This window comes from Mastigoproctus giganteus, chromosome 2, assembly GCF_048544385.1.
Source record: "Mastigoproctus giganteus isolate SK-2022 chromosome 2, ASM4854438v1, whole genome shotgun sequence".
NCBI lineage: Eukaryota > Metazoa > Arthropoda > Arachnida > Uropygi > Thelyphonidae > Mastigoproctus > Mastigoproctus giganteus.
This window is the reverse complement of record NC_143576.1, coordinates 26,723,985-26,749,290: the sequence shown is the minus strand read 5'-3', so window position 1 is coordinate 26,749,290 and position 25,306 is coordinate 26,723,985. Positions and strand designations below refer to the sequence as shown.

General features: G+C 37.6%; 1 protein-coding gene across 6 annotated transcripts in view; it reads left to right on the top strand.

Moving 5' to 3' along the window:
• LOC150089228 (lipid transport auxiliary protein 1) overlaps positions 1 to 25,306 on the top strand; it is a 199,454-nt gene that overhangs the window by 106,022 nt on the left and 68,126 nt on the right. For all 6 annotated transcript variants that reach the window (XR_016548109.1, XR_016548108.1, XR_016548110.1 and 3 more), the window contains exons 6-7: positions 3,677 to 3,840; positions 24,378 to 24,436. Coding sequence is in view for 1 of the 6 variants with exons in the window: in XM_090390389.1 (XP_090246515.1) it covers positions 3,677 to 3,840; positions 24,378 to 24,436 (223 nt within the window). In the remaining 5 variants the exon portion in view is untranslated. The remainder of the gene's footprint in view (positions 1 to 3,676; positions 3,841 to 24,377; positions 24,437 to 25,306) is intronic.

The window sequence follows — 25,306 nt, the reverse complement described above, 5'->3', positions numbered from 1 at the left end:
ATAGGATTTCCAGTCAATGGAAGAAGGTCATTAATATACAAGAGGAAAAGAGTACCTTGGGGGACACTGGCATTAGTGGAGAAGTTAGAAGACAGAGAGCCATCTACCATCACCCTCAGTGAGTGATCAGAGAGAAAACTGGATAACCAATTACTAAAAACAGTTGGCAAACCATAAGATGGAAGCTTGTTTAGAAGATCTTTATGCCAAACACGATCGAAAGCCTTTGGGATGTCAAGAGCAACTACTTGTGTTTCACCAAACCTTTCCATTGAATTAGTTCATAAATGGGTAACATAAGCCAGAATATCACCAGTGGATCGATATTCTGGAACTGGCTGGATATGAGCAAATTTCCAAGCTGAAGGAAAACACCTTTGGAATAAGAAAGTGAAAAAAGGCGGCAAAGAATAGTAGTAAGTTCAGGAGCACAGGTTTTGAGAACAAGTGGAGAAATACCATCAAGATTCATCAAAATCCTTCTGACATCCTTTTGACGGAAGATCACAGGAAGCATTGAATGGAGCGTGTTGGGAATTGTTTTATCAAGATCATTAATGCATGAGTTGGATGAAAAATGGGATGCTAGCAGGTCAGCTTTATCCTTGGCTGAATTGACAACAGAACCATCTGGTTTGGACTGAGTAGGGAGCAGAGATGGGCAAAAGTTGCAGCCAATAGCTTTGGCAAGAGACCAGAATGCTCGGCTACCATTAGGGCAAGAAGCAAGTTTTCTACTCTTAGCCTGTTCAAACTCTAGTTTTGAGGCGAAAGGAATCATACAGGCATCTGAGATGAGCAGTAGTTGAATCAACCGATAACTGAGATTCCGTCAGAAAAAGTACACGGGGTTTGGCAGACTGCAAGTGGAAATGGACATCGTTGAGATTAGTATTGAGACCTCCGTAGCTGAGTGGGCAGGAGCAGGAGTGCAGTAGCACACGCTCTTTGAGTAGACCGGGGTTCAAGCCCCTGACTGCTGAATATGGTCGATCTGCCAACCTGCACTGGACCAGCGTGGCAGATTATGGTCCATTTCCCTCAGCATGAATTGTTGTGGAGGCTTCCATCCTGCAGTGGGTTGATAATGGCTGCACTTTACTTTTTTTTTTTTTATATTTGTGAAATGAATTAGGAAGTGCTTCTCACTTCCTAATTCATTTCACAGATGATCAGTAGTTATATCAATCGATAACTGAGATTCTGTCAAAAAAAGTACTTTTGTACATGGGCTTTGGCAGACTGCAAGTGGAAATGGACATCGTTGAGATTAGAATTGAGACCACGTATATTTGTGAAATGAATTAGGAAGTGTTTGGGAGGTTTTGATCTTTTCACAGATTAGCTTGTTCCATTAGTTTGACAATTCATGATCTATTCAATAGTAAGAAAAAGTGGGTGGGACATGCTGTATGAAGTTTGTTGTTTGTTATTTGGTTTTTAGGGGCATTAGCAACTAGGGCCATATTGCGGTGGTCATTCCCTGACCTTTCCGCATTCTCCGTATTTGGTGGTCACAGGCTCGAACCCCGGTCTAATCAAGAAGCGTGTGCTACTCACTGCTGCTCCTGCCCACCTGGCTATGGAGGTGCCGCTGTATGAAGTAATGAAATTTTTGGATATGGCGTACACATGGTAAGAATATACCCAGATCCTTGACGTGGCCTCGACAATGCTCCCCGCATACACACTACTCAGATTTCCTCCAATCACTATCTGGCAGAGTAGAGGTAGCAAGATTATACACTTGCTGATCCAGAAGCCTCCCAGAGAGTTACCAATAGGTTCGGTCCAGTGTTCTAACTAACTATCGGCCGGCCTTCCAACACTGTGTTAGAGCCATACCCTCAAAATGTATGGAATATTGGATCTCGTCATGATGTTCATCACAACATCAATAGCCATCAGTCATATTGCATGATGGAAGAGATGGGGAAGGGTTGACCGGAACAACCACCACTTCAAACCTCCAATAAGCAAAGTGGTGTTATTGCACCGGTTGATGAGAGTCAACTATCACCTAGTACTGCCTGGTAACATAGAGGGGCAGCATTCCTCCATGTGGTGTGGGCGCCACACCTCAACCCCTGCTTACGTTGGTTCACACCTGGGTGGTCACCCACCATGTACTTGTGCATGGAGGTTATACACAGGATTACTAACAGTCCCACCATTGTGAAGGTGCAAGCAGAGGATTTGGCTGTCTTAGACTGTCTGGACTTTGCTGAAATTGGGTCCACTTGACTTGAGTGTCACCCGAATATCAGTTCTATCAGCGTTTTAGACTGCCAGGTAGCAAGTACAGCTTGTCTGGCATATCTGAGAGAATGCCTGTGACAACCTCACGGACCGAATGTGCTTAGCAGCGAGGAAGAAGAAGAAAATTAATTGAACATATATCTGAATGTATTATCTGATATACAGTATATGTATCACAGTTTGTATGGTAAGACATTTGTTCAGTTATGACTATTATAAAAATTAAGTTTCTGATAGTTATAAAAAAAAATGGTGTATTTTTGTTATGTTTTGGAATGTACCCCCCCCCCCTTTTTTGTTCTTTTTTTTAGTCCCGTATTACACGGTTTCGCATTACATGAGATTTTGTAGGAACCAAACTGCCGTGTTATACGAGGGTTACCTCTTGTGTCAGACACATCTATAACCTGAGCAAGTCAAATTATTCACAGGAAGAAGAGAACTAAACATCAGGCAAAGAACTAACTTCCACTCAACGTGACTCCCTCTCCTCTGTCCCACTTTTCCACCAGCAGTAACATCCTGTTCCTTTGTGCTGTACACTGCTTGGGAGATCATGTTAAGGTTTTCTTTTTAGGTTGAGCCATATATATTCTTCATGATTCTGCAGAGATTTATGGAATTTAATGTTTAATTTCATTTTACTTTACAGTATTTTCAGGACTTATAGGATTGTTAAGTTATTAAAATGTTTTCATTTTCATTATATGGAACTATTCATTCATATCACTGTCATGACCTACATATTGTCCTACAAAATATCTACATATTTAAGACAGTTTAGTCATTCTAGTAGTTATTTCCAGTTTAAGCTTTTAAGTAGCTACTTCTAATTTGATTAGTGCTGTGAAGCATACATACATAAGCTGTATAAATTTGGTCTTTTGGGGATTCACAAAAAGGAATGGAAACGTTGAAAATTACATCTAGCATAATAGCAGGGTTTTCCCAGCAAAGCAAAAGCTCAAAAATACTGTGTTATGTGAGATTTTCAGAAATTCTCGAACCGTGTTAGAGCGAAACCTTGTTGAAGAAGTACCGCGTTATATATAGGGGTTGCCTGTATATATATTTCTTATATTTTAAAGTGCATGAAAATATTGAAATGCTGAGTACTAACTCAGCATTTCAATTTTTGATTGCCAATTTTTTTTAGAAAACTGTTTGAAAGTCTCAGCTTTAGAACAATGAGTATAATTGCCATTTGCAGCATGCGTTCAGATGATGGATAAAGCTTATGTCGATGATATAACTATATATCGGTTTTATTTTTATAGTTACACAGACTTGATCAGATCAGTGAAGTTAACTGTCATCCCTAACATATATTAACACATCATATGTCACTGATATAAATATTTTCAGTTTTATAATTGCATAGATATGTAATCTTTTCTTCAAAACTTTTGTTTCCTAGAAAGGGATATCTCTGCTACAGATCCATCCAAAGCTCGCCATGCAGATTACAATTTACGTGTTCATCTTATCCGTTTAATACAGGGTGGTTTTCTTATTGGTGCAGAACCAATACTGGTCCATCGTTTTGTTGACTTATATGAACATGCAAGGCATGAGCCTCTGGTAAGTTTAGTTTCTTGGGAAATTTGAACAAATACTTACATTTAGATATAATTTTGGAGCAAAATATATGAGTTGCTGTTGTTCAGAAAGTGATTCCATGAAAACTATTGCTTCTTTTTGAGTAATTTTTTTCTTTTTTTTAAGTTGCTTTTTTCTAGTAACTTTTAGAGTTCATAAATTTGAAAAATGTCAAGTTTTCTTATTAGTCCATTTAACTTATTCCAGAATAAGTATTTTAACTTATTCTGGAATAAAAATTATTTTATTTTATTTTAAATTGTATTAATTAAATTATTATATTAATATAAATTAATTCATGTTATCTTTTGTGGAAATGTTCCATTATTAAGGAACTAGACATTAAGACTTAGATGAAGGAGTTGGGTGAACCTTTTGACATAGGTTTATCAACTGTGTATGGTATATTTTGGAGGGAGGAATAATTTATTTTTGCTATGTAGTGTAATACCTTTCTAGGTATATATTAATGCATTTTATCTTAATGTGACATTATAATCAGACTTGCATTTTTGTCATGGATGATAACAGTTTTAAGTAGCATTAGAGAAAGTGGTATGTGGAGATATATTCAAGTTTCCACCTGAATACAATAGTTAATCTTTTGTTTAAGAATCTAACAACAAACAAACTTGCGGTTTTAGATTATGGATTAACTTTGCTATTTAAAAGTAAATACTATCCTCTGAGGGACTGTATTGGAGCCACAATCAAAACCAAATTATCATTCAGAAAAGAATAGAATTGTACATGAAGTGAATGCAGTCATTAATACTTGTAGGAACACCGAGTCTAATATTTCTTTCAATCAATTAGAAAGTATTAGAAAATTATGATAAGAGTCATACAGTCACAAAACTTTCTAGCGACGACCAACAAACTGACTATTAAAATAAATAAATAATTACTACATAAAATACTAAAACAGAGATAAAATAAAAGCGTTAAAATACAATAAAATATGGACCCGATCTTTCATTCTCCTGGCAGACTCACCTACATAACACCTCCCCCCCCACAGTCCAGACATGTAACGTGGTATACAGAACCACTCCGTAGGAGAGGAGGAACAGGTGTTTATTACCAGGGGCGTGTACAGACCCATAGTTAGTAAATTAGCCTGCACACGTTGGCTTCCTAAAAACAGAAGTTACAAAACATGAACCCATGTGTTGGACTAAAACATTCAAAAGTGACAATGGGCTGCAAAGGAATATCAGGTTTATGGATCTTTGGAAGCTATGGGCGTTGAAGCATCTCCCAACAGGCTACCTGAAGAGATTGATAATGTAATTTGCTTTAAAACAGCTTCTATTTTGTAACACGTCCGGCCTATCAGTAACAATCTCAGATGATGTCAATGGGGAGCTCTTTCTTCTTTGTCAAAGGTGACACTATTGTAGTCTTGGCTGCAGATAAGGGACAGTGCACTGTTGTCAGGACAAGTCCGAGTATCTTTAAAGTTACTTTAAAGGTACTCGGATACTTAAGAATACTTAATTAAGTTCATTAATTCAGCTGATGGAACAAGGTATTATAGCTTCCTTTAAACTTTATTACCTAAGATCTTTTTTACATTTGATAGAAGCTACTGATGGAATAGGCAGTCTTTCAATTCGAGATTATTGGCAGAATTATAACATTCTTGATGCTGTAAAAATATGAATTTGCGTGGGGTGAAGTTAAGAACTCAACAATGAATACAGTGTGGTAAAGGCTGTGACCACGAAGCTGCACTAAAGAAGCCATGATCAAAATGCCGGGGGAAGATGAGATTGTGAGAATTGGCAAAATGATTAGCAGAGAGGGATTTGAAGAACTGGAACCAGCAGATATCACAGAAATCCTTGAATCTCATAGAGAACAGTGTAACAAAGTAGATGATATTTTTCGCAATGTGAAGAAGAAGATGACAAAAATGATAAAAACGAAGAAGATGCGCACAAAAATTTGACTGCAAAGAGGCTAGCTGAGTTTTTAAGACTTGCAAATCAGCTTAGCCAAGAAGCTCTGGATATTGATCCTAATTTGGAGAGGAGTTTAAATTTTCGCAGAACTGTAGCGTTAGCTTTAGTTCCTTATGAAGAAATTTATAGAGAAAAACAACATGCTTCTAAGCAAACTATTTTAACTTTTTTTTTTTTTTTTTGTTGTTGTTGGCACATAGGCTTCTGTGGCCATAATACATCTCCCAAGGTTTTTTTGCAGTACCTTGATCCAAGCCCGAGGCGGGAATCGAACCTGCGACCTCTGGGTTGCCAGGCAGGCACTTTACCCTCCCAGCTAGCCCGGTCGGCACAATTTTAACTAATTTTTTTCAAAAAGTGCTGGATACTGTTGCAAGTTTATCACAGGAAAACAGCAACGAAGAAGCAGTGAATTTAGATTAAAAATCTAGAGGTATTAGCAAGATTAATTTTATGGACATGTTTCTAATTTTTTTTTCTTTTTTTCTTACCAAATGAAGACAATTTTTTTCAGTTTAATTTTTTTTGCACATTTTTTTTTTCCTTGTGTACAGGTACGGAACCCTCATCATGTCATATAAACTGTTTTGCATTGCGTGAATTTGGACTGTGTGGTGTTTTCCTGGATGTAACCCCTGCACAAATGGGGGATGATTGTACTTAATACATTGTTATTATTCCAAAAACATTACTACTAAAGTAACTATCAGGGAAAAAAAAAATTTAGAGTACTTTTCATTAATTTTCAATTTTTCCTGATAGCAAAGAATGAGTACTGGCACCTATTTTTTTACAAAAAAAAAGCACTGATAAAATATAATCCCAATCATTGGTGATTTGACTACAGCTCATTTCAGTTGTCCTAATTATTTGCTGCATGATTGCTTTCACTTTAAAGTAGGTACTTGTGCATATGTCTGCTCTGATATTTCCTGTCAGAGACTTCACAATTTGGAATCTCCTTTTTTCAATCTTCCCTTACTTAAAATCTCTCTACCCATTCTTTAAAATTCATCTGTTGCCTCTATTGATCTTCCAATTCCATTAATCACTTGGGACCGTTTGACTTTCTCCAATCCAACTTTCCTAACAGTGAGGTAATTTTTCTTGGCAATTTTAAGGTTCACAACTCCAGTTGGCGTCTGTTTTCTAGTGACCCAGACCCAGCCGGTTGAGATTGTGACGCTTTTGCAATTATTAATAACCTCGCATAGATTGTTCATTTATCTACCAGAATACCTGACAAGCCTAACCACACAAAAGCCAGCACTCTTGATCTTTTTCTTGCAAACAGCTCCTCCACGTACACTGTTGAGATGAGTAGCCCTCTGGATGCCTCAGATCACAACTTAGTGATCTCTTCTCCAGTAGAGCCTTTCTCTTGTGGTAAATTCTCAGCCTGTTGTTTGTCATTACAAGAATTCAAAATGGTATGATCTGTGAGATTTCCATTTTTCTTTTTCTCATTTGGATTACTGTTTTAAGTCTTCTGATATCAATGTTTGCCCATATTGTCAGTGAAATTATTTTCATAGGAGTGGAATACTTTATTCCACCTTAAAATCTTGTCCTTTATCTAAAACTTGGTTTTCTAATAAATGTGTTAAGGCATCCAAATCTCCAAGTTTGTTTTCTGCCTACACCAAAACTTGCGACAATTGTAAAGCAATTATTAGGCTAAGAGTAGAAAACTTGCTTCTTGTTGAAATGGCAGTTGAGCATAGTTTTCTTGCCAGCTGTATTGGCCACAACTTTTTCCCATCTGTATTCCCACCTCTGTTAAAACATGATGGTTCTATTGCCACCTCAGAAAAAGATAAAGTTGTCCTGCTAGCACCTTACTTTTCTTCTAACTCTTCCGTTGACAATCTTTGTAAACCACCACCATTCCCAGTATGCTCCATCCAATGCCTCCTGTGATCTTTGATCAAAAGGAAATCAGAAGAAGTTTGATTAATCTTGATACCAAAAAGGCTTCAGATCCTGATGGTATTTCCCCACTTGTTCTCAAAGCTTGTGCTCCTGAGCTTACTCCTGCTTATCACTTTTTTACACTTTCTTATTCCCCTGGTGCTTTTCCTTCTGCTTGGAAATTGCTCATATCCAGCCAGTTCCTAATAAACGGAACTGGCTGGATAGTTATCTTCCAGTTATCATCACATGGCACTTACTTCTACTCTTTCTGAAGTAGTGGAAAAATCCATTAACTGCAAACTCCTGAACTGTCTTGAAACCTTCCATCTGATCAATGATCACCAAAACTGATTCTGTCAGTGTCAATCCATTGGTTATATTGGCTTATGTTACCCACCTGTGGACAAATTTATTGTAAAAGTTTGGTGAACTCAAGCATTTGTTCTTGACATTTCAAAGGATTTTGTTCATGTTTGGAATAAAAGTCTTCTAAATAAGCTTCCATCTTATGGATTGTTGACTGTTTTTGTAATTGGGCATCCAGTTTTCTCTCTGACCATTCACTGTCAGTGATGGTAGATGGCACGCTGTCTTGTAACTTCTTCACTAATGCTGGTATTTGAGAAACCTTGCCCTGCACAAATAGTTTTAACTTCTCGAATATCCATGATCAATTCTTTAAATGCTGATCTCCAGTTTCTCCAGTGGGGCAAAGATAATTTGGTTAATTTTAATCTTTCTGAAACTCAGTCTTATATTATATCTTGCAAAAAGGTATGCTTCTACTCCTATGCTTATCTTTGATGACACTCAGATTTCTAGACTAGATTACATCTCTCTTAGGGACTACCATGACTTCTAATCTCCTTTGGTTGTCATAAGCACATCAGAAATATGGCTTCCTCTGCATCTAAAAAACTGTTTTTCTTCTAAACAGCTACTCACTTTGTATAAATCTCAAATCTGCCCTGCCATTGAATATTGTTCCCACATCTGGCATGGTTCCTCCATAACCTTTCTCAGTCTTCTAGCCTCCATTCAAAAGAGGGCAGTTAGTTTAAAAAAGTTTTTTTTTTTTTTTTTTTGCTGATGATAAATAAGCTTGCTTTCTTGCATCATTTACCACTACAATTACATTCTGTTTCTGCCACATGCCTTTTCTGTGGATACTGCCATGAGCACTGTTCTTTTAAATTGGCTTCTATAATTCTCCCTCTCTCTTCCAAACCAGTCTGAACATGTGCCATAACCAGTCAACATCCACTTACTGTCCAACTGCAAACTCTCAAAACCAACTTTTCTTCTTCTTCCTCATTTATTTCTTCAACTTCGGTTTTCTAGTGTATTTCCTGAAAATTGTGTGCTACAGAAATTCAATTGTAATGTCAACAACTATCTTCTTTCATCTCCTCAACTTTCAGTCCATGCATGGTAGTAAGTACTGTAGAGTCTAATATTGTTTGGGGGTATGGGTTTATTTTAAAAGAAAAAAAAAAAAAAAATGCCAGAACATCCATTATGTCCCATAGTGTCTTACAGACTTTCAGCTTTCACACACTTATCATCATTTTTCATTCAGTGCCGGATTAAGGTTCAGGCTATCAGGGCACTTGTCCAGGGTCACATTCTTTAAGGGGCACCAAAAACAGAACAATGAGACAAAAAAATATATAGATCCTTAGTAAAGGGACCTGAAAACTCTTTCTGCCCAGGACACAGAAATACTTTGGTCCATCCCTGTTAGGATTATATCACCAATGATGAAATTTTTTAAAATTTTCTACATTATTATTATTATTATTATTATTATTGCTCTTATATTATTTCTCCCTGATTGGGGGTTCCACCTCGTGACGGGTATTGCTACCAAGTACACAGGGTGGTTGTTGTTATATCTGATGTTACTGTTGGTTGAGGAACTCTCTGACTATCCTATAGGTTTGCAACTTTCTGTAGTTCCTTGTAGGTGTTCGCTGGGAGACCCACTGCTGCTAGGCTGTTATGTAGGGTCTTTGGCACCATAGCTGTGGTTGAGACGATCATCGGGATGGTCGTTACTTGTTGCATATGCCACATCTCTTTGATTTCCTGTCTTAGGTTCATGTACTTCCTGATTTTTTTCACCATGGGTTTTCTGCAGGTTGCCAGTGTTGGGCACTGCTATGTCAATCAGATAGGTAGCCTTTTCCTTCTTGTCCACAAGGGTTATGTCTGGTCTGTTGTACGGGATTGTCCTATCCGTTATTATGGCGTGGTCCCATCACAGCTTGTGGGTTGGAGTCTCTAGTACTGCCTGGGGTTCATACTTGTAGTACAGTACACTTTCTTCGACCAACTGATATTTCCTTGCTAGCTTCTGATGTATTATCCTGCCTATCTGGTCGTGTCTATGAGTGTACTCAGTCTGGATGATCACCTTGCATCCTGCAGTGATGTGTTGGATTGTTTCTGAGGCCAGGTGGCATCGTTGACATGTGTCATCAGACACTCCATGTTCCTTGGCAATGTATTTTTTATAGTTCCTGGTATTGATTACCTGGTCTTGGATGGCGAGCACGAATCCTTCAGTCTCGGGGAAGAGTGTCCCGCTCGTGAGCCATGCATTGGAAACAATTTTATCTATGTGATCTTGATGGAGATCATTGTAGTGTCTGCCATGGAGTGTCTTCTCTGCCCATCTTTCTAGCATTTGTACCTCCTGGTTGGGCGGGCATTCTTCGCTTAGGTTGAGTGGGTATACCGCTTGTCTATCTTCCTTATGGCCTGGTAGAGTGCTGCTGTGTGTTTTTGGAAGTAATCCTTCAGGTTAACTACCACTGTTTTCTGTTGCTCAATGCCTATCAGGTCCCTTCCTCTGTCTTCCCGAGCAACTGTCAGTCTCTCCACGGCAGATTTAGGGTGGTGTTGGCGACTCTTGGTCATCATTGTCCTTGTCTTTCTCATGATATCCTCCAGCTCGGTGTTAGTCCAATCTGTGGCACCTCTGTAGCCAGGTGGGCAGGAGCAGCAGTGCGTAGCACACGCTTGTTGATCAGACCTGGGTTCGAGCCTGTGACCACCAAATAAGGAGGATGCAGAAAGGTCAGGAAATGACCACCGCATATCCCCGGAGCAATATGGCCTTAGTTGCTAATGCTCCTAAAAAAGCCAAATAACAACAGTCCAATCTGTGACCCCGAAGGAGTAAGTTAGCACTGGGACTGCAGGTGTTTATGGCTTTAACTGTGTTCTCTCCATTCAGCAGTCTTCTGAGTCTCTGATGCTATTTTTTGGTCAGGCAGGCCTTAATTTCCTTGTGTTGTAACTGCTGAGCCTGCATCATCCCGAAGTATTTGTAGTTCTCTCCCTCTGCCATGGCTTCAATCTCTTTACCACTCTGCAGCTGGTAGTTTCGGTTGACTACTTTTCCCTGATACAATCCGTGGGTCTTGCATTTGTCTAGTCCAAATTCCATCCTAATATCATTGCTGAATTCTTCGGTGATCTGGAGTAGTTGTTGAAGGTGCTTCTTGGTTCCCACATAGAGCTTGATGTCATCCATGTACATCAAGTGGCTGAGGGTGTACAGGTTCTTCCTTCCTTCTTTGAGGTTATATCCATACTTGCTACTGTTGAGGTTCCTCCGTAGCCAGGTGGGCAGGAGCAACAGTGCATAGCACACGCTTCTTGATTAGACCGGGGTTCGAGCCCGTCACCACCAAATACGGACGATGCGGAAAGGTCAGGGAATGACCACTGGATATCCCGGAGCAATGTGGCCTTAGCTGCTAATGCTCCTAAAAACCAAATAACAAACAAACAGCTACTGTTGAGCATGGTAGATAGCGGGTTAAGTGCTTGACAGAACCACAAAGGGCTAAAGGCATCTCCCTGAAAGATTCCTCTCCTGATGGGGATTGGCCTGGTTGTAATGTTTTCGACCTTAATGGTGGTACTCCATTTCGCTATCATTTATCCTAGGAAGTTTGTCACTATTGGATAGACTTTGTAGATGTTCAGCGCCTGTATTAGCCAGCTATGAGGCATGGAGTTGAAGGCCTTATGGTAATCGATATAGCTGTGTACATGTTGCGGCACTTTTTGTAGGCTTGCTCCATAACCGCAGCATCCAAGGTTAATTGTTCCTTGCATACTTTGCTCCGCCACTTGCATCCTTTCTGCAATTTGGCCATTGTGTTCTGGCTCTCCAAGTGGTCTGATATCTTCCTGGTTATGCAGCTGGTCGGGATCTTGTACATTGTTGGGAGGCAGGTGATTGGCCTATATTTCGCCGGGTTTCTTGTATTTTCGTCTTTAGGCTTCAGATATTGATTCCTTGAGTGAGAAACTTCGGGATTGTCTCTGGGTGCCTTATCATTCAGGTGAACGGCTTTGCCAGGTGCTTGTGTGTTTGTGTAAATGAGCTTCTTGTACCAGTAGTTGTGGACGTTATCTATTCCTGGAATTTGCCAGTTGTGAGAGTTCTTCATCGTCTGTTTTACTTCTTCTTCCTGGATTTTCCATCCTCTCATTTCTTGTACGTCGTTGGTTTTCTTGAATTGTAGCTCTATCCAGGTGGCTTGGCTGTTATGTCTTATTTCCCTGCTCCATATGTTTCCCCAGAACTCCTCAATCGTCTTCTTCTTGGGTGGTCCGTTCCCTTCCTTCCCATCTTCTCCGAGATTCCTGTATAAGCCTCTTTGGTCTTCATCGAAGATTCGGTTGTTTATTTTCCTCTGGGAGCTCTCTTTGTATCGGCATAGTCTCTTGCTGAGTGCAAGGAGGTTCTGCTTCAATGTGTCCAAGTACTCTCCTATTCTCTGATTTTTTTATCTCATGTTTGCTGTGGATGCTGTCTCTCTTGAGGATGCAAGTCTTCTTTCCCAAGCTAGTGGTTCCTTCTGTTTTCGGTTCTTCTGCTGCTGGTCTCTCACTTCTCTTCCATTAATCCTCATGGCTGCTACCACAGCACAATACACAGCTGTGTGGATGTCCTCCATTGTTGCACCATTACTGTCAGGGTAATGTAGTATTATGTGCCAATTCAGGTTGTCTGTGACTCTCCACACGGTTCTATTAGGCCTCTGCTTCGGTATCATGTGAGTCTTTGTTGGGTCCATTCCTTCGAATTCTGTTAGGGCCTTCCACTTGTCCTCTGTTCTGGATATCATGACCTCGTCTCTTTCCACTGTGGGTTGTATTTCTTCTTGCTCTTCCTCCTCTGGTATGTTCTTTCTCCTCTGTTTCCGTATTTCTTATCCTTTGTAGTTGATTGCTCACGTCTTGCTTGATTTTTTCTAAGATTGCAGGAGCTATCAGGTTCTTTATAATGATGGTTCTTCTCTGGTCCACTATTCTCTGTTTGGTGACCCGAATATCTGGGAATCGTTCCAGCCACTTGGCATGTAGTCTCACCCTGTAAGTTGTCATATCAGTCTCCAGCTTCGTTATATCATGGTATGCTTGCATGATGTACGTATTTATTTCGATGCTCCACTTCATGCTTTGGCATTTTCTACCTTCCTGTGTGGTAACTAGCACAGTAAGCACTTCCAGTTGGTGGGGCTGATGGTCTTGCCCTTCTCTTGTGGTAGCCATACTGGGGACAGTGCCACTCGCTCCACTGTCTTCCTCGGGTGACCATCTCTGATTTTTCAAACCGACCCCTCTGCCTAAGGCCTGAAAGCGAGTGACTTTATCCTGCGCCACACTCGATGCAGTATGATTAATATTTCTCTGCAACATCATCCATTATTGGAGATGGACCTGTTTAGCTTTGGCTTATGTCCAATGGTAGTTCTTGCAAGTGACGCCAGATGGTGCCACAATCTGCCTTAACCACCACTCCGACCTTGGGGTAGGTGACCCTTGGAGCAACTTTCACGATGTTTATTAATTTTTTATTACTATTAATTAATTTATTATTATTATTCTAATTTATTACTATTATTATACCAGTCTCCCAGCGTGATGGAGCATGTTCACTTCCTCCAAGGCAGTACTCGAACCCAGGTCCATTGGGCTTGTAGTCCAGTGTCGTAACCCCTGGGCTATCAAGCTCCTATTATTATTATTGTTGTTGCTCATATTATTTCCTCCCTGATTGGGGGATTCCACTCCATGACGTGTACTGCCACCAAGTACGCAGGGTGGTTGTAATGACCGACAGTAACAGGGTTTTACTGTCGGTTGAGGAAATCTGACTATCCTACAGGTGTTCAGGATTGTGACTTTCTGGAGTTCCTTGTAGGTGTTCTCTGGGAGACCTATTGCTGGTTGGCTACTATGCAGTCTTTGGTACCATGCCGGTGTTTGACACGATGATTGGGATGGTTGATACTTCTTGCATATTCCATATCTCCTTGATCTCATGTCTCAGATTCGTGTACTTCCTAATTTTTTCCTCATGGGTTTTCTGGACATTGCTAGTGTTCGGCACTGCTATGTCAATCAAGTAGGTAGCCTTTTCTATCTTGTCCGTATGAGTTATGTCCGGTCTGTTGTGCAGGATGGTCTTATCCATTATTATGCTGCTGTCCCAGTACAGCTTTTGGGTTCAGGTCTCTAGTACTGCCTGGGGTTCGTACTTGTAGTATGGTACACTTTCTTTGGTCAACTGGTATTTCCTCGCTAGCTTCTGATGTATTATCCTGGCTACTTGGTCGTGTCTACAAGCGTACTCAGTCTGGGTGATCACCTTGCAACCCGCGGTGATGTGTTGGATCGTTTCTGAGGCCAGATGGCATCGTTGACATGTGTCATCTGACATTCCGGGTTCCTTTGTTATGTATTTTCTATAGTTTCTGGTGTTGATTCCTGGTCTTGGATGGCCAGCATGAATCCTTCAGTCTCGGGGGAAGAGGGTCCCGCTTGTGAGCCATGCATTGGAAGCATTGTTATCAATGTGATCTTGATGGAGGGTCATTATAGTGTCTACCATGGAGTGTCTTCTTTGCCCATCTTTCTAGCTTCATTTCTTGTACCTTCTGGCCGGGAAGGGTTTCCTCGCGTAGGTTGAGTGGGGTATACCACTTATCAGGTCCTTCAGGTTAACTATCGCTGTTCTCTGTTGTTCTATCAGGTCTATCAGGCCCCTTCCTCCCTCTTTCCGAGGTATTGTTATTCTCTCCACTGCTGACTTCGGGTGGTGTTGGCTATCTTGGTCATCATTGTCCTTGTCTTTCGCATGATATCTTCTAGCTCAGTGTTAGTCCAATCTATGACCCCGAATGTGTATGTTAGTACTGGAGCTGCATAGGTGTTTATGGCTTTAACTGTATTCCCTCCGTTCAGTTTTGCTTTCAGCAGGCTTCTTAGTCTCTGATGATATTTTTCGGTCAGGCACTTCTTGATTTTCTTGTGTTCTAACTGCTCAGCCTGCATCATTCCTAGGTATTTGTAAGTCTCTCATTATTATTATTAGCAGCCGTATGGTGCAAGGAAGCCTGAGGCTTATGCTTCACCAGCCAAAAAAAAATTTCTGAATTACCCTGAGAGAGAGAGAGAACAAGAGTCGGAAGTAGAAAGGAATCACCAAGAAAGAAGAATGATGATATCCAGCTCAGGACCATGGGTGTGCCAAGCCCATACTCACCAGACAGATCCATTCTGTGACTGCAGTATGAAAGCATTCCTGTCTAGATGCTTCTGCACTGCTCCTTTAACCAGTGACTCCATTATTTTCCCTAAAACAGAAATCAAGAACAGGTCTCTAATTATTAGCATCACCCTTTTATTCTCCATTTGTGATTTGGAGATACATTCGCACATTTCCAGTCTATAGCAGCCTTCCCTGAAACTAAGGATGCTGTCATAATTATGGCTTATGGTTTGCTGACCTTTTGCTGCTTCCCTTTATATAATTGGAGTAGCCAGGTGGGAAGGAGCAGCAGTGCATAGCACACACTTCTTGATTAGACCGGGGTTCGAGCCCGTCACCACCAAAATTACACACCAGACTTTCAGTCATGGTTTTGAATTAACCTTGTTTTTATTTAGGCTAGACATTTTATTTTTGGCTCAGATATATTTAAACAAATATACAGTTTACCAGTGGTGGTGGAAATATTACCTCCCCCCCCAGTATATCCTCCCTCTTATTTGGAATTAGAGGAAGATATCTTAAACCCTCTCTGAACTGCGATAAAATTATTTACTTGTTATGTAGTTGATATCCTTATAATTTCTGAACAACAGACAACTGATAGCCTTCTGCTACAGTTTAATTCACTACGTAATAGGCTAAAATAATAATAGTATAAATTTTTTAAACATTCCATGTAATGAAATGTCATGACCCATTAAAAACTCATTTTCAAAAAAAAAAAAAAGATGTACACCCTGGAAAATTTTATTTGCATCACCCATACAGCATAAAAAGATCTATGTTTAAACAACAGAGTTCATAATGCCATAAGATATTGTTCTTAATAGGATGATTCAGAATAAAATTACAATATTTAATTAAAGCTTTTTAAAAATGAAATATCCAAGAAATTTAATTAATGAAACGACTAGGGGGGCTTCGCTCGCTGCGCTTGCTTCTTTAGATAAAATAAAATAAATTATTTACAGAATTTTTCAATAGCTGTGAATTCCTCAGCTACGAATACATAAATACGTTACATATGGAAATCAAGAATGGTAACGTGTGATCATGCTAGATAAAGTGCATGCATGAGGTTTATCTAGCATGGTCATTCTAAAATGGAAGCTTGTTTTACCACTGTAAAACAAGCCTCTGTTGCATGTTTTAGTATTTGTTACGTATACCACGTAACCCGCATCCCTCTTCTGTCATTGGCTGAATAAATATCACTAGGAGGAAAATTATTTTAATGTATAGAAAGATAATAGAAGAAATAAGTTGACCAGTCTTTCTACAGTAGTGCAATTTTAAGTAATGCTTCCTTATCATCGTCAGTTTGCCAGGCATTTGAAAATATTTTTAAGAACACAGATATAGTTCTAATCTTTTCCTCTTATAATAAACTTGGAACACTCTTCAGCAGCTATGAGGGCTCATCCAAGATATTAAAAATATAGTTTATATGATACAATGCCAACCAAATTATAATTCCTGTTATATTGATAGGACCACTGTAAAGTATGAAGCAACTGTTATATCGAATATATGTGGTTCTTATCATGAAATTAATGTACAAACTGAGTTCAACTACAGAACTTAGCCAGAAAATAACTACTACTTCACATCAACCACATTGATTCTGTTAAAATGTTGATTAAATTAAGTTCCAGACATAAACTGCTTACTTAAAAGCCTTGACTATAAAATGGTTCCAGTAAAACTTTTGTTTTCATATTCTTAATGTTAAATATGTTAAATTGCTAATGAACTTCTTCAATATGGCAATTCAAATAAATAAATTTTCCAAATCTTGAAGTAACAGTGTGTATTATGGGAACTAATACTAATTTCTATTTAATGCAATATCTCTCCTTTTTTCATGTGCGAATTGACTGGTGATGTGTTTATCATAAAAGCCTATGGTCTTGGCTGTTGGTTATTTACACTGTTTTAACTGCCTAAATGTTTTTAAGTGATTTAACGATGAACTGAGGATGAGAGTGCTTAAGTTTTAATTATTTTCTATATTCTAATCTTTTAATCATATCAAAACAATTAGGAGGTAAGTTTTGGTCTCATAAGCTTTCATCAACTGAAATAATTACTAATTTACTTTTTCCTTTTATCTTCTTTGTATGTAAATACAGTTGAATCCCTCTGTGACAATTCTTTTTGTAGTGAAACTTTCTGGTGAACCTTGGATTTCAAAGTAGTTTACATATAATTTTTATCTCCACATAATTGAAATGGCACCGATCTGTAACGAAGTTTAATGCTTTCTTATTATTGCAGCAGTATCCCAAGTAAGATAAAAATAAATAAATTTACCCACTTCATTTGCTCATCCATTTTAGTAATTTCCTTTTTTTTAAATTTATTCTAACTATTTGCTTCCATAAAACTGATGAAACTTGACCCATTGTTCACTAATGCTGGGACTGCATTTCTATTTCAAATTGCACATTATGGATTTTCAGGCTTTGAGACACCAGTTAAACTCAGCATGTAAACCATAACATTTCAAATTTTGATGTAGTCCAGTGAGGATTCAATTCAGTTATGGTGAGTTTTTTTTTTTTTTTTCCAACCCTTTGTCACTTGGACACCCTAGTAACTGTAAAAATGCAAATTGCTGCAGCACCCTTGAAGAGTGATTAATTTTAGTGGGATTGTTTTTGATATTGTGACATCCCCTTAAGAAGCGTGCAGAAATTTCTGATTGAAAATCTCTGGTATTATAGGTGTCTGTGAACTATCACTGCTAAACAGTTGACATTAGCAGAGAAAACATGCTGTAGGTACTTTTCTACGTAATGCCACAAATCAAATCAAACATAGAGAAGTTTGATTGACAGTTATCGATCACTGTGAGCTGTGGGAAGGTTTTCTCCACTAAAGTTACCTGTATAATGAGACTTCTCTATGTGTGAGCTCCCAGTGTATGTTTCCCAAGATTGTTTGTCTCTTGTGTAAATTAATTTTGGCAGTCAGTCCTGTGGTTGATCTGTATTATTAAACACCTGCTTAAAAGAAACCTGCAAAATTCAGTATTCCCCAAAGCAGTTCAGTTTTTTTTAAATCAGATTAAAAAAAAAAAAAAAAAAAAAGCATAAATTAATTTCAGAATAAACAAATGCAGGAACTTCTGCCAGGAAATAGATCTGACTTTGCACCTACACAGATGTTCATAAATCACTTTTAAAATGGCTTAAAGTGATTTTAAAATGGCTTCTTTAAGTTCACCTTGTGAACTTGAGTACAGCTTTGCAATATGTAAAACAATTGGATCAATCAGGATTCCAAGTCAGTCCAGGTTAGTTGCACAGGTTTAAAAATAGATGTGTGGTTTTATTGAAATCAGTTTGTGATGAAAGTGCAAGTGTTAATGAAGAAGAATGCAAGATTTGGAAAGAGAATGTTTTGTGAACAAATATTTGGCAGGGTACAATCCAGAAGACATTTTAAATGGAGATGAAATGGCCCATTTGTTTTTTTTATAAATGCCTGCTCAACAAAACATTAACTTTGGAAGATTATAAATGTTTTGGGCATAATGCAGCAAAGAAACTCATAGAGCCAACATGTCTGGAACTGAGAAGCTTTCAGTTCTACTAATTAGTAAGAATTAAAATCATTATATTTCTAAGGAATGAAATCTGTAGGACTTGATTATAATTTTAATTATTTAGCCAGCATCCTTGGCGTATTTGATACATGAAAAAAAAATTGAACTTACGAATTTTTTACTCATCCACTAAATGGTTGATAAAGAAAAGTTTGGATGACTAGCGAAATTTTTAAACATTGGTTGCAAACACTTAACAGAGACACAACAAAACAGTGCAAAATTATTTTAGTAGTTGATAACTGTCCTGCCTATCCAAAAAATATAAAGTATAAGCTGAAATCTTTCTACTATTTCAGAGCCTCAGCCTATGGACTGAGGTATATTTAAGTACAGTAATACCCCGAAGTTACGCGATAGGTGGGTCCGACGAAAATCGCGTAAGTCGAATTCGCGTAAGTCGGGGTACAACTTTGCATATAAATACATATAAATTTTGCTTAATTGGGACTAAGGACTAACAAAAACACTAGTTTAGAAGAAAAATATTAATAAAATTGCAGTTCTTTATACATATTAATACAAAATATGTATTAAAAAAACAAATCACTTACGTTAAAAAGTTATTTCGATGTCGATGGCTTCATAAAATCTAACAAATTCGTCTGACGACACAGCGCCTTCTTTTTTTCACGCAGAATTTCTTCGTAGCAAGCTAATAATTTTTTTATTCCTTGCTTTGTAGCTATAACGCGTTCTTCGTTGGAGTCTATGTTTTCTAAAATTTTTAAGCCCTTTACAATTGAGCCCTTTTCAATTTTCAACCTGTCAAGTTTGCAATTGTCATGTGCTTTTTGCCGTTGCTTCATTTAGGCCTGTAGCACGTGCAATATCACATGGTCTTTCATTTCGCTCAAAGCGTTTCACAATTTCATATTTTTTCTCTATCGACAGAGGCGGACTGGCCATAAGCCTTACCGGGGCCAGTGTAACCCAGGTGGGCCAGTGTGATTTTGGCCATAAACCGTAGTATGAGGCCACTATAAATTTTCCCGGGTAAGAATTTTTGACCCAGTCCGCCTCTGTTCATCGATAATTGCTTTTCTTTTTCTTTCTGAATCTGCAGTGTCTTCACCAGGACGCTTCCTTTTCACACCTTTTAATTAAGTATTTTACTCATTTTTAGGGAATAAAGCGCAATTACAAAACGAGGAGGCACGCTTGATACGCATAAACAAAGCTGCGCGCATGTAGCAACTGAATAGACAACACCATAAAGGCAGAGATACACTATTAACACCTCACATTTCTAGGGGTTACTACCATAAAACAATAAAAATCCAGTTGCGTTTCTGCTAGTGAAATCTGTTATAAACTGGTAGTAAACTCGATCTAATTGCATTTGCGATTATACCCATAGCTGGAATTGTGTTGGTTTTTACGTTATTATGGTGAAATGTGTTTCCCCTTCACTGATATAAAAAACATAAAAGCAGCAAAGTTGAATTTTGTTCATCTTTCGCTCTCATTCTCCGCCGTCGCACCGTATATCGATAACATATGAAAAACGACCTTGAAGATAGTGGGCGGCAGCGTTGCCAAACGAAAAAAATCAAGAACCGCGTAACTCCGAGTTCGCGTAAGTCGGGGTAGCGTAAGTCGGGGTATTACTGTATCTCAAATTATTGTAGGAGGGCAGTGAAAAAAAAAAGTTTCCGGAAATAGAAGATTTATCTTGTGATAATAAAATTATGAGCAGTGCAAACAGGCGTCAAGAGTAGCTCATGGGGTCTTGTCAATGATAAGTAGGAATTTTGCTAGCAGGGATAAGGAGGTGATTATCCCCTTGTATAAGGCAATGGTCAAACCACACCTTGAGTACTATATACAAGCCTTGGAAGCCTCATTTTAAGAAATATGTAGAGCTGCTGGAACGAGTACAGAGAAGGGCAACAAGATTGGTGAGTGGAACAAAAGGTTGATGTTACCAAGAAAGGCTTAAGTTCTGCAAATTGCAACTTCTAAAGCCTAGGCACCTGCGAGGTGATCTAATTGAGGTGTATAAGGCCTTGAATGGATTGTGCAAGCTCAGTGATAATGAGATTCTTCCTCTTTTCCAAGAATACTCACCTGAGGGGGCATGGATTCAAATTGAGGAAAGACAGTTGTAGAATAGATGTGTGGAAATTTGCCTTTAGCCCTCGGGTGGTTTATTGCCAGAACAAATTTCCATCTGTTGTTGTGGAAGTTGACAGCTTAAATAAATTCAAGACTGAACTAGACAAACTTTTGGAGTGAATGGATGGGTGAAATGGGAAGGGGTTTTTTTTTTTTGGCCTGATGCTATATAAGTTTGCTTTCTTGCATCATATGCCTATACTAATGCTAATCAGATTGTGTCACTAAAATAATTAAAACATGGTACACAAATGACTTTTGCAAATTGATTTACCAAATCAGGATTTGTTGAGAAATGTATGGATGGATCCAGAGTCGACTGGGAAAAGAAAGTTGGTTTTCCATTGTGCTAGTTAAAAGAGCAATGTGGAAAACAACTTAGAACTGTTTGAGTTCCTTCAAACAGTGGGGCTATAACTAACCTTCCCACTGATAATTACATACTTTATTAAGTGAGCTGTTGTGTGAAAGAAGTGGAGATTCCGACAAAGGTGAAAATGATGAAGAAAGTGAAAATGAAAACTTTCCAAAAATTGTAACAACATAGGTTTCAAGCATTTATTATTATCAATAGAAGACTACATTTCCTGGAAAAAGTACTGGATGAGATGTTTTGTTGGCTAAATAAATGTTAAACATATTTTGAAAAGAAAACCACTTTCTGTTATACTAACTAGCAAGAAATTACAGATTTTTTTTTTTTAACCATGGCTTGTATGTAAACTCAGGGTTGTATGTATAGTATGAATATATTTTTTTTTATCTGTAATTCATTTTATATAAATTACAGTAATTTCATACATTAATTCCATAAAAAATATGCTGCGGTACAAAATGCATACATTTTGATTACATGCATACCATTGATGATGCTATTCTGTTCAGAATAGTGTCATAACTGGAGCTTAGTGGATAGTGTGCAATTACAGAAGTATACATGTTTGAATTCGCCGTGGTTCTGTTTATTCTCCGGGACTTCCATATTAGGTCAGCTGTTTTTAGAACATGAGTGATTTGCAAAAATTTATTGTATATTGCATATCACATGGTATTCAAACAGTCCACTATGCTGTAAGTAAATAATAGTGAAAAGCTGTCTGAAAAGTTTCACATTAGAAATGAAATTGGGTTAAGGAATAGAATTAACTTATGGCACTGCTATTATTGTTTATATATTGTCATTTACATATAATATTGGTGTATAGATACACCATAGACAACTCTTAAGAAACTACAAAGTAGTTTTTGTAGGCATCATTTGCTCTTTCTCATATTGTGCTCTGCCTTCATGACGAGTTGCCATGATATTGCACTACCTCGAATAAATAACACTTCACTAATAGAGAAGACTATTGTTACTTATTCTCAGTGAGTATCGGTGTGTAGATACACCATAGACATTGCAGTTGTCTATGGTGTATCTACACACTGATATTATATAGATATTAAACTCTTAATGTATTATGCCTTGTGCATTTAGTTATTTTAAATATTGTCATATACACCTTTTGGCATCTCTCATATTGTGTGATTATCTTCACAACTGGGTCATCGTGTCTGCAATACCAGGGTACCTGCCCACCCACTGATGATAGGCCAATAGCCTTGAAACATGTCTGGGTGGCGGTACTCACTGAGAATAATAAGGAACAATAGTCTTCTCTATTAGTGAAGCGTTACTTATTCGAGGTAGTGCAATATCATGGCAACTCGTCGTGAAGGCAGAGCACAATATGAGAAAGAGCAAATGATGCCTACAAAAACTACTTTGTAGTTTCTTAAGAGTTGCCTATGGTGTATCTACACACCAATATTATATAGATATTAAACTCTTAATGTATTATGCCTTGTGCATTTAGTTATTTTAAATATTGTCATTTACAGTTGTGCAAGTTTTTCACTCTTGTTAGTGTAACGTGCTCTTGTTGTGTTTGCTTGAAATTAGTGCACTCCACAATGAAAGCGAGGGTGGTGATTTCATTTTTTAAATTGTTTAAAAATACAGTTTATAGGCTCATTTTGTGTTTGAAATTATAAACAATATATTTTTATTCATTGTTACAAAGTGCAAAAATTTAATAAACTGAAAAGTATAGTAATACAGTGGATTCTGGTTATTTGGGCCACCGGTTAATTGGGGCAGCCATTTATTTGGGGAAAATCTTAAAAAACAGAAACCAATGGAGAAAATAGCCAGGGTTTACTTCGCTTAATTGGGACAGCATGCTGTTTAATTGGGGCAGGAGACCGCAGCACTGGAGATTATCCCATGATTTTCTCCGACGGTACCACATGGTTCGGTCGAAATTCTGGAGGTCACAACCATAAAACAATAAAAACAATTAGCATTCACCTGTGTATTGGGCTTTTCTGTTAGTGAAATCTATCATAAACGGACAGTAAACTCAATCTTACTGAATTTGCAATAATACCAACAGCTGGAATTCTGGGAGTTATTATGGTGAAATGTGTTTACACTTCCATGAAATCTTCAATCATATAAAAAAATTAATTTTCAGATCTTCTCTTCATTCATATTTTTAAAGCTTTGTAACTCGTTACTCCGTTCTCACTTGCGTGTATTGTGTTACTTGCAATTTGTGTGTGCCGTGTTCTTTGTTATTGATTGCTTATCTTTTTACTGTTTTAAATTTTAACCCCCACCCACAAGTGTCAGTGAACAGAAATGTCAACTAGTTAGTATGTACATATTACAGTACATATTAATTATTCTGATTATCACGTATATTCTTCTGATTTTCACATATCATTTAATTTTTTAATTCTGAAGGTAATGAAGGGTAAATTTGTGCTTAATATATCTTTGTTTTTATAGCCTGTGGATATTATTCCTCCTATTTTCGCTAATTAGAATCGCTGTTTAATAGAATTAAAATTCAATTCACAAATGTGATCACAATGACCGGCGCTTACTACACATCATATAGTGAATGGTACTTTACTATGGTGAGTTTGTCATAACGTGATTTGATTGTACAGCGAATCAGTTGTAAAAGGGGGGGGTACATTGTATTTTTAACTATTTACTTGAAACTTCGGATAATTGGGGCAGCTGCTTAATCGGGCCAAAATGCACTAGTCCCGATGTGTCCCAAATAACCGGAATGGACTGTATAATCTTTTTGATAGGCTTATTTGAGGATGCACTATGTGGGGAATAGCTAGTATAGTAAAATTTCTGTATAATGAAATTTTTGAGGTGATTTAGGCTCGTTATTTTAAAAAGATTTGATGTATTATTATGAGAAATATGTATAACTACATATCTTTCTTATCTATAAATGTTTAATATGACATATTTTTTTAGGACTTTGGTTATGAGCAATATAGCTATTACATGGAACTGCTTAATCAGATACAACATTGGTAAGTATCTGCTACTTTGAACAGATTACTGGATTATTTTTTAAGGAAAAACAAGTTGATGAGAGAGAATAGTTTTATATTCATATTTTATTAACGATTGTATTTCAAATATTTCTGTATGGGATATATGCCAAAATATGTTTTTTGCTTCTGTACTTGCTTCAAAGGATTGGACAGAAATGAAAAAAAAAAAATTATCTTTTGTTGCATCTTTGAATATTCACTTATTTTTAGATGCACTAAGGTTTTTTAATCGAAATTTAGATAAAGTGTATTTTAATTTTCACATGTGGACTAGTTTGCTGGTATGTACAGAACAGAAACAAATAGTACACAATAACAATGCAACGTGTAGTTTTATGTTAGTGTCATTTATCATTAGTAATTCATCAAATTACTGAATGTCTTTGTCACTGGTATCAAGTTCTGAGTAATCACTCTTTATGCTGTGCATCTTTTAAACACGTTAGAATCAGAATGTAAAGAACTTTATGATATTATAAAAACCAGATAATTTTTGCCATTGAGACCACTATGAAAGGTGAACTCTTAAATTGTTATATTTTTGAGAATTTTTGCATACTCTTTTATTGGTGATGATAGGTGTAATTCTATGTTTGACCTAGCTGCCTCATTTAAACACATGAATTATTCTAAGGAAGAAGACCTATTTTCTGGTTTGTTGTGTTGAGTTTGTCAACACAACAAACAAGAGAATAGGTTTGTTGTGTTGACATTAAGGTTTTTAAAGCAAAATTTAGATAAAGTGTATTTTAATTTTCACATGTGGACTAGTAAACACAAACTCAATATATCTCTAAATAAGTAGGAGCTTTAAAACAATTCAATGGGTGTATGAATTTTAAACAC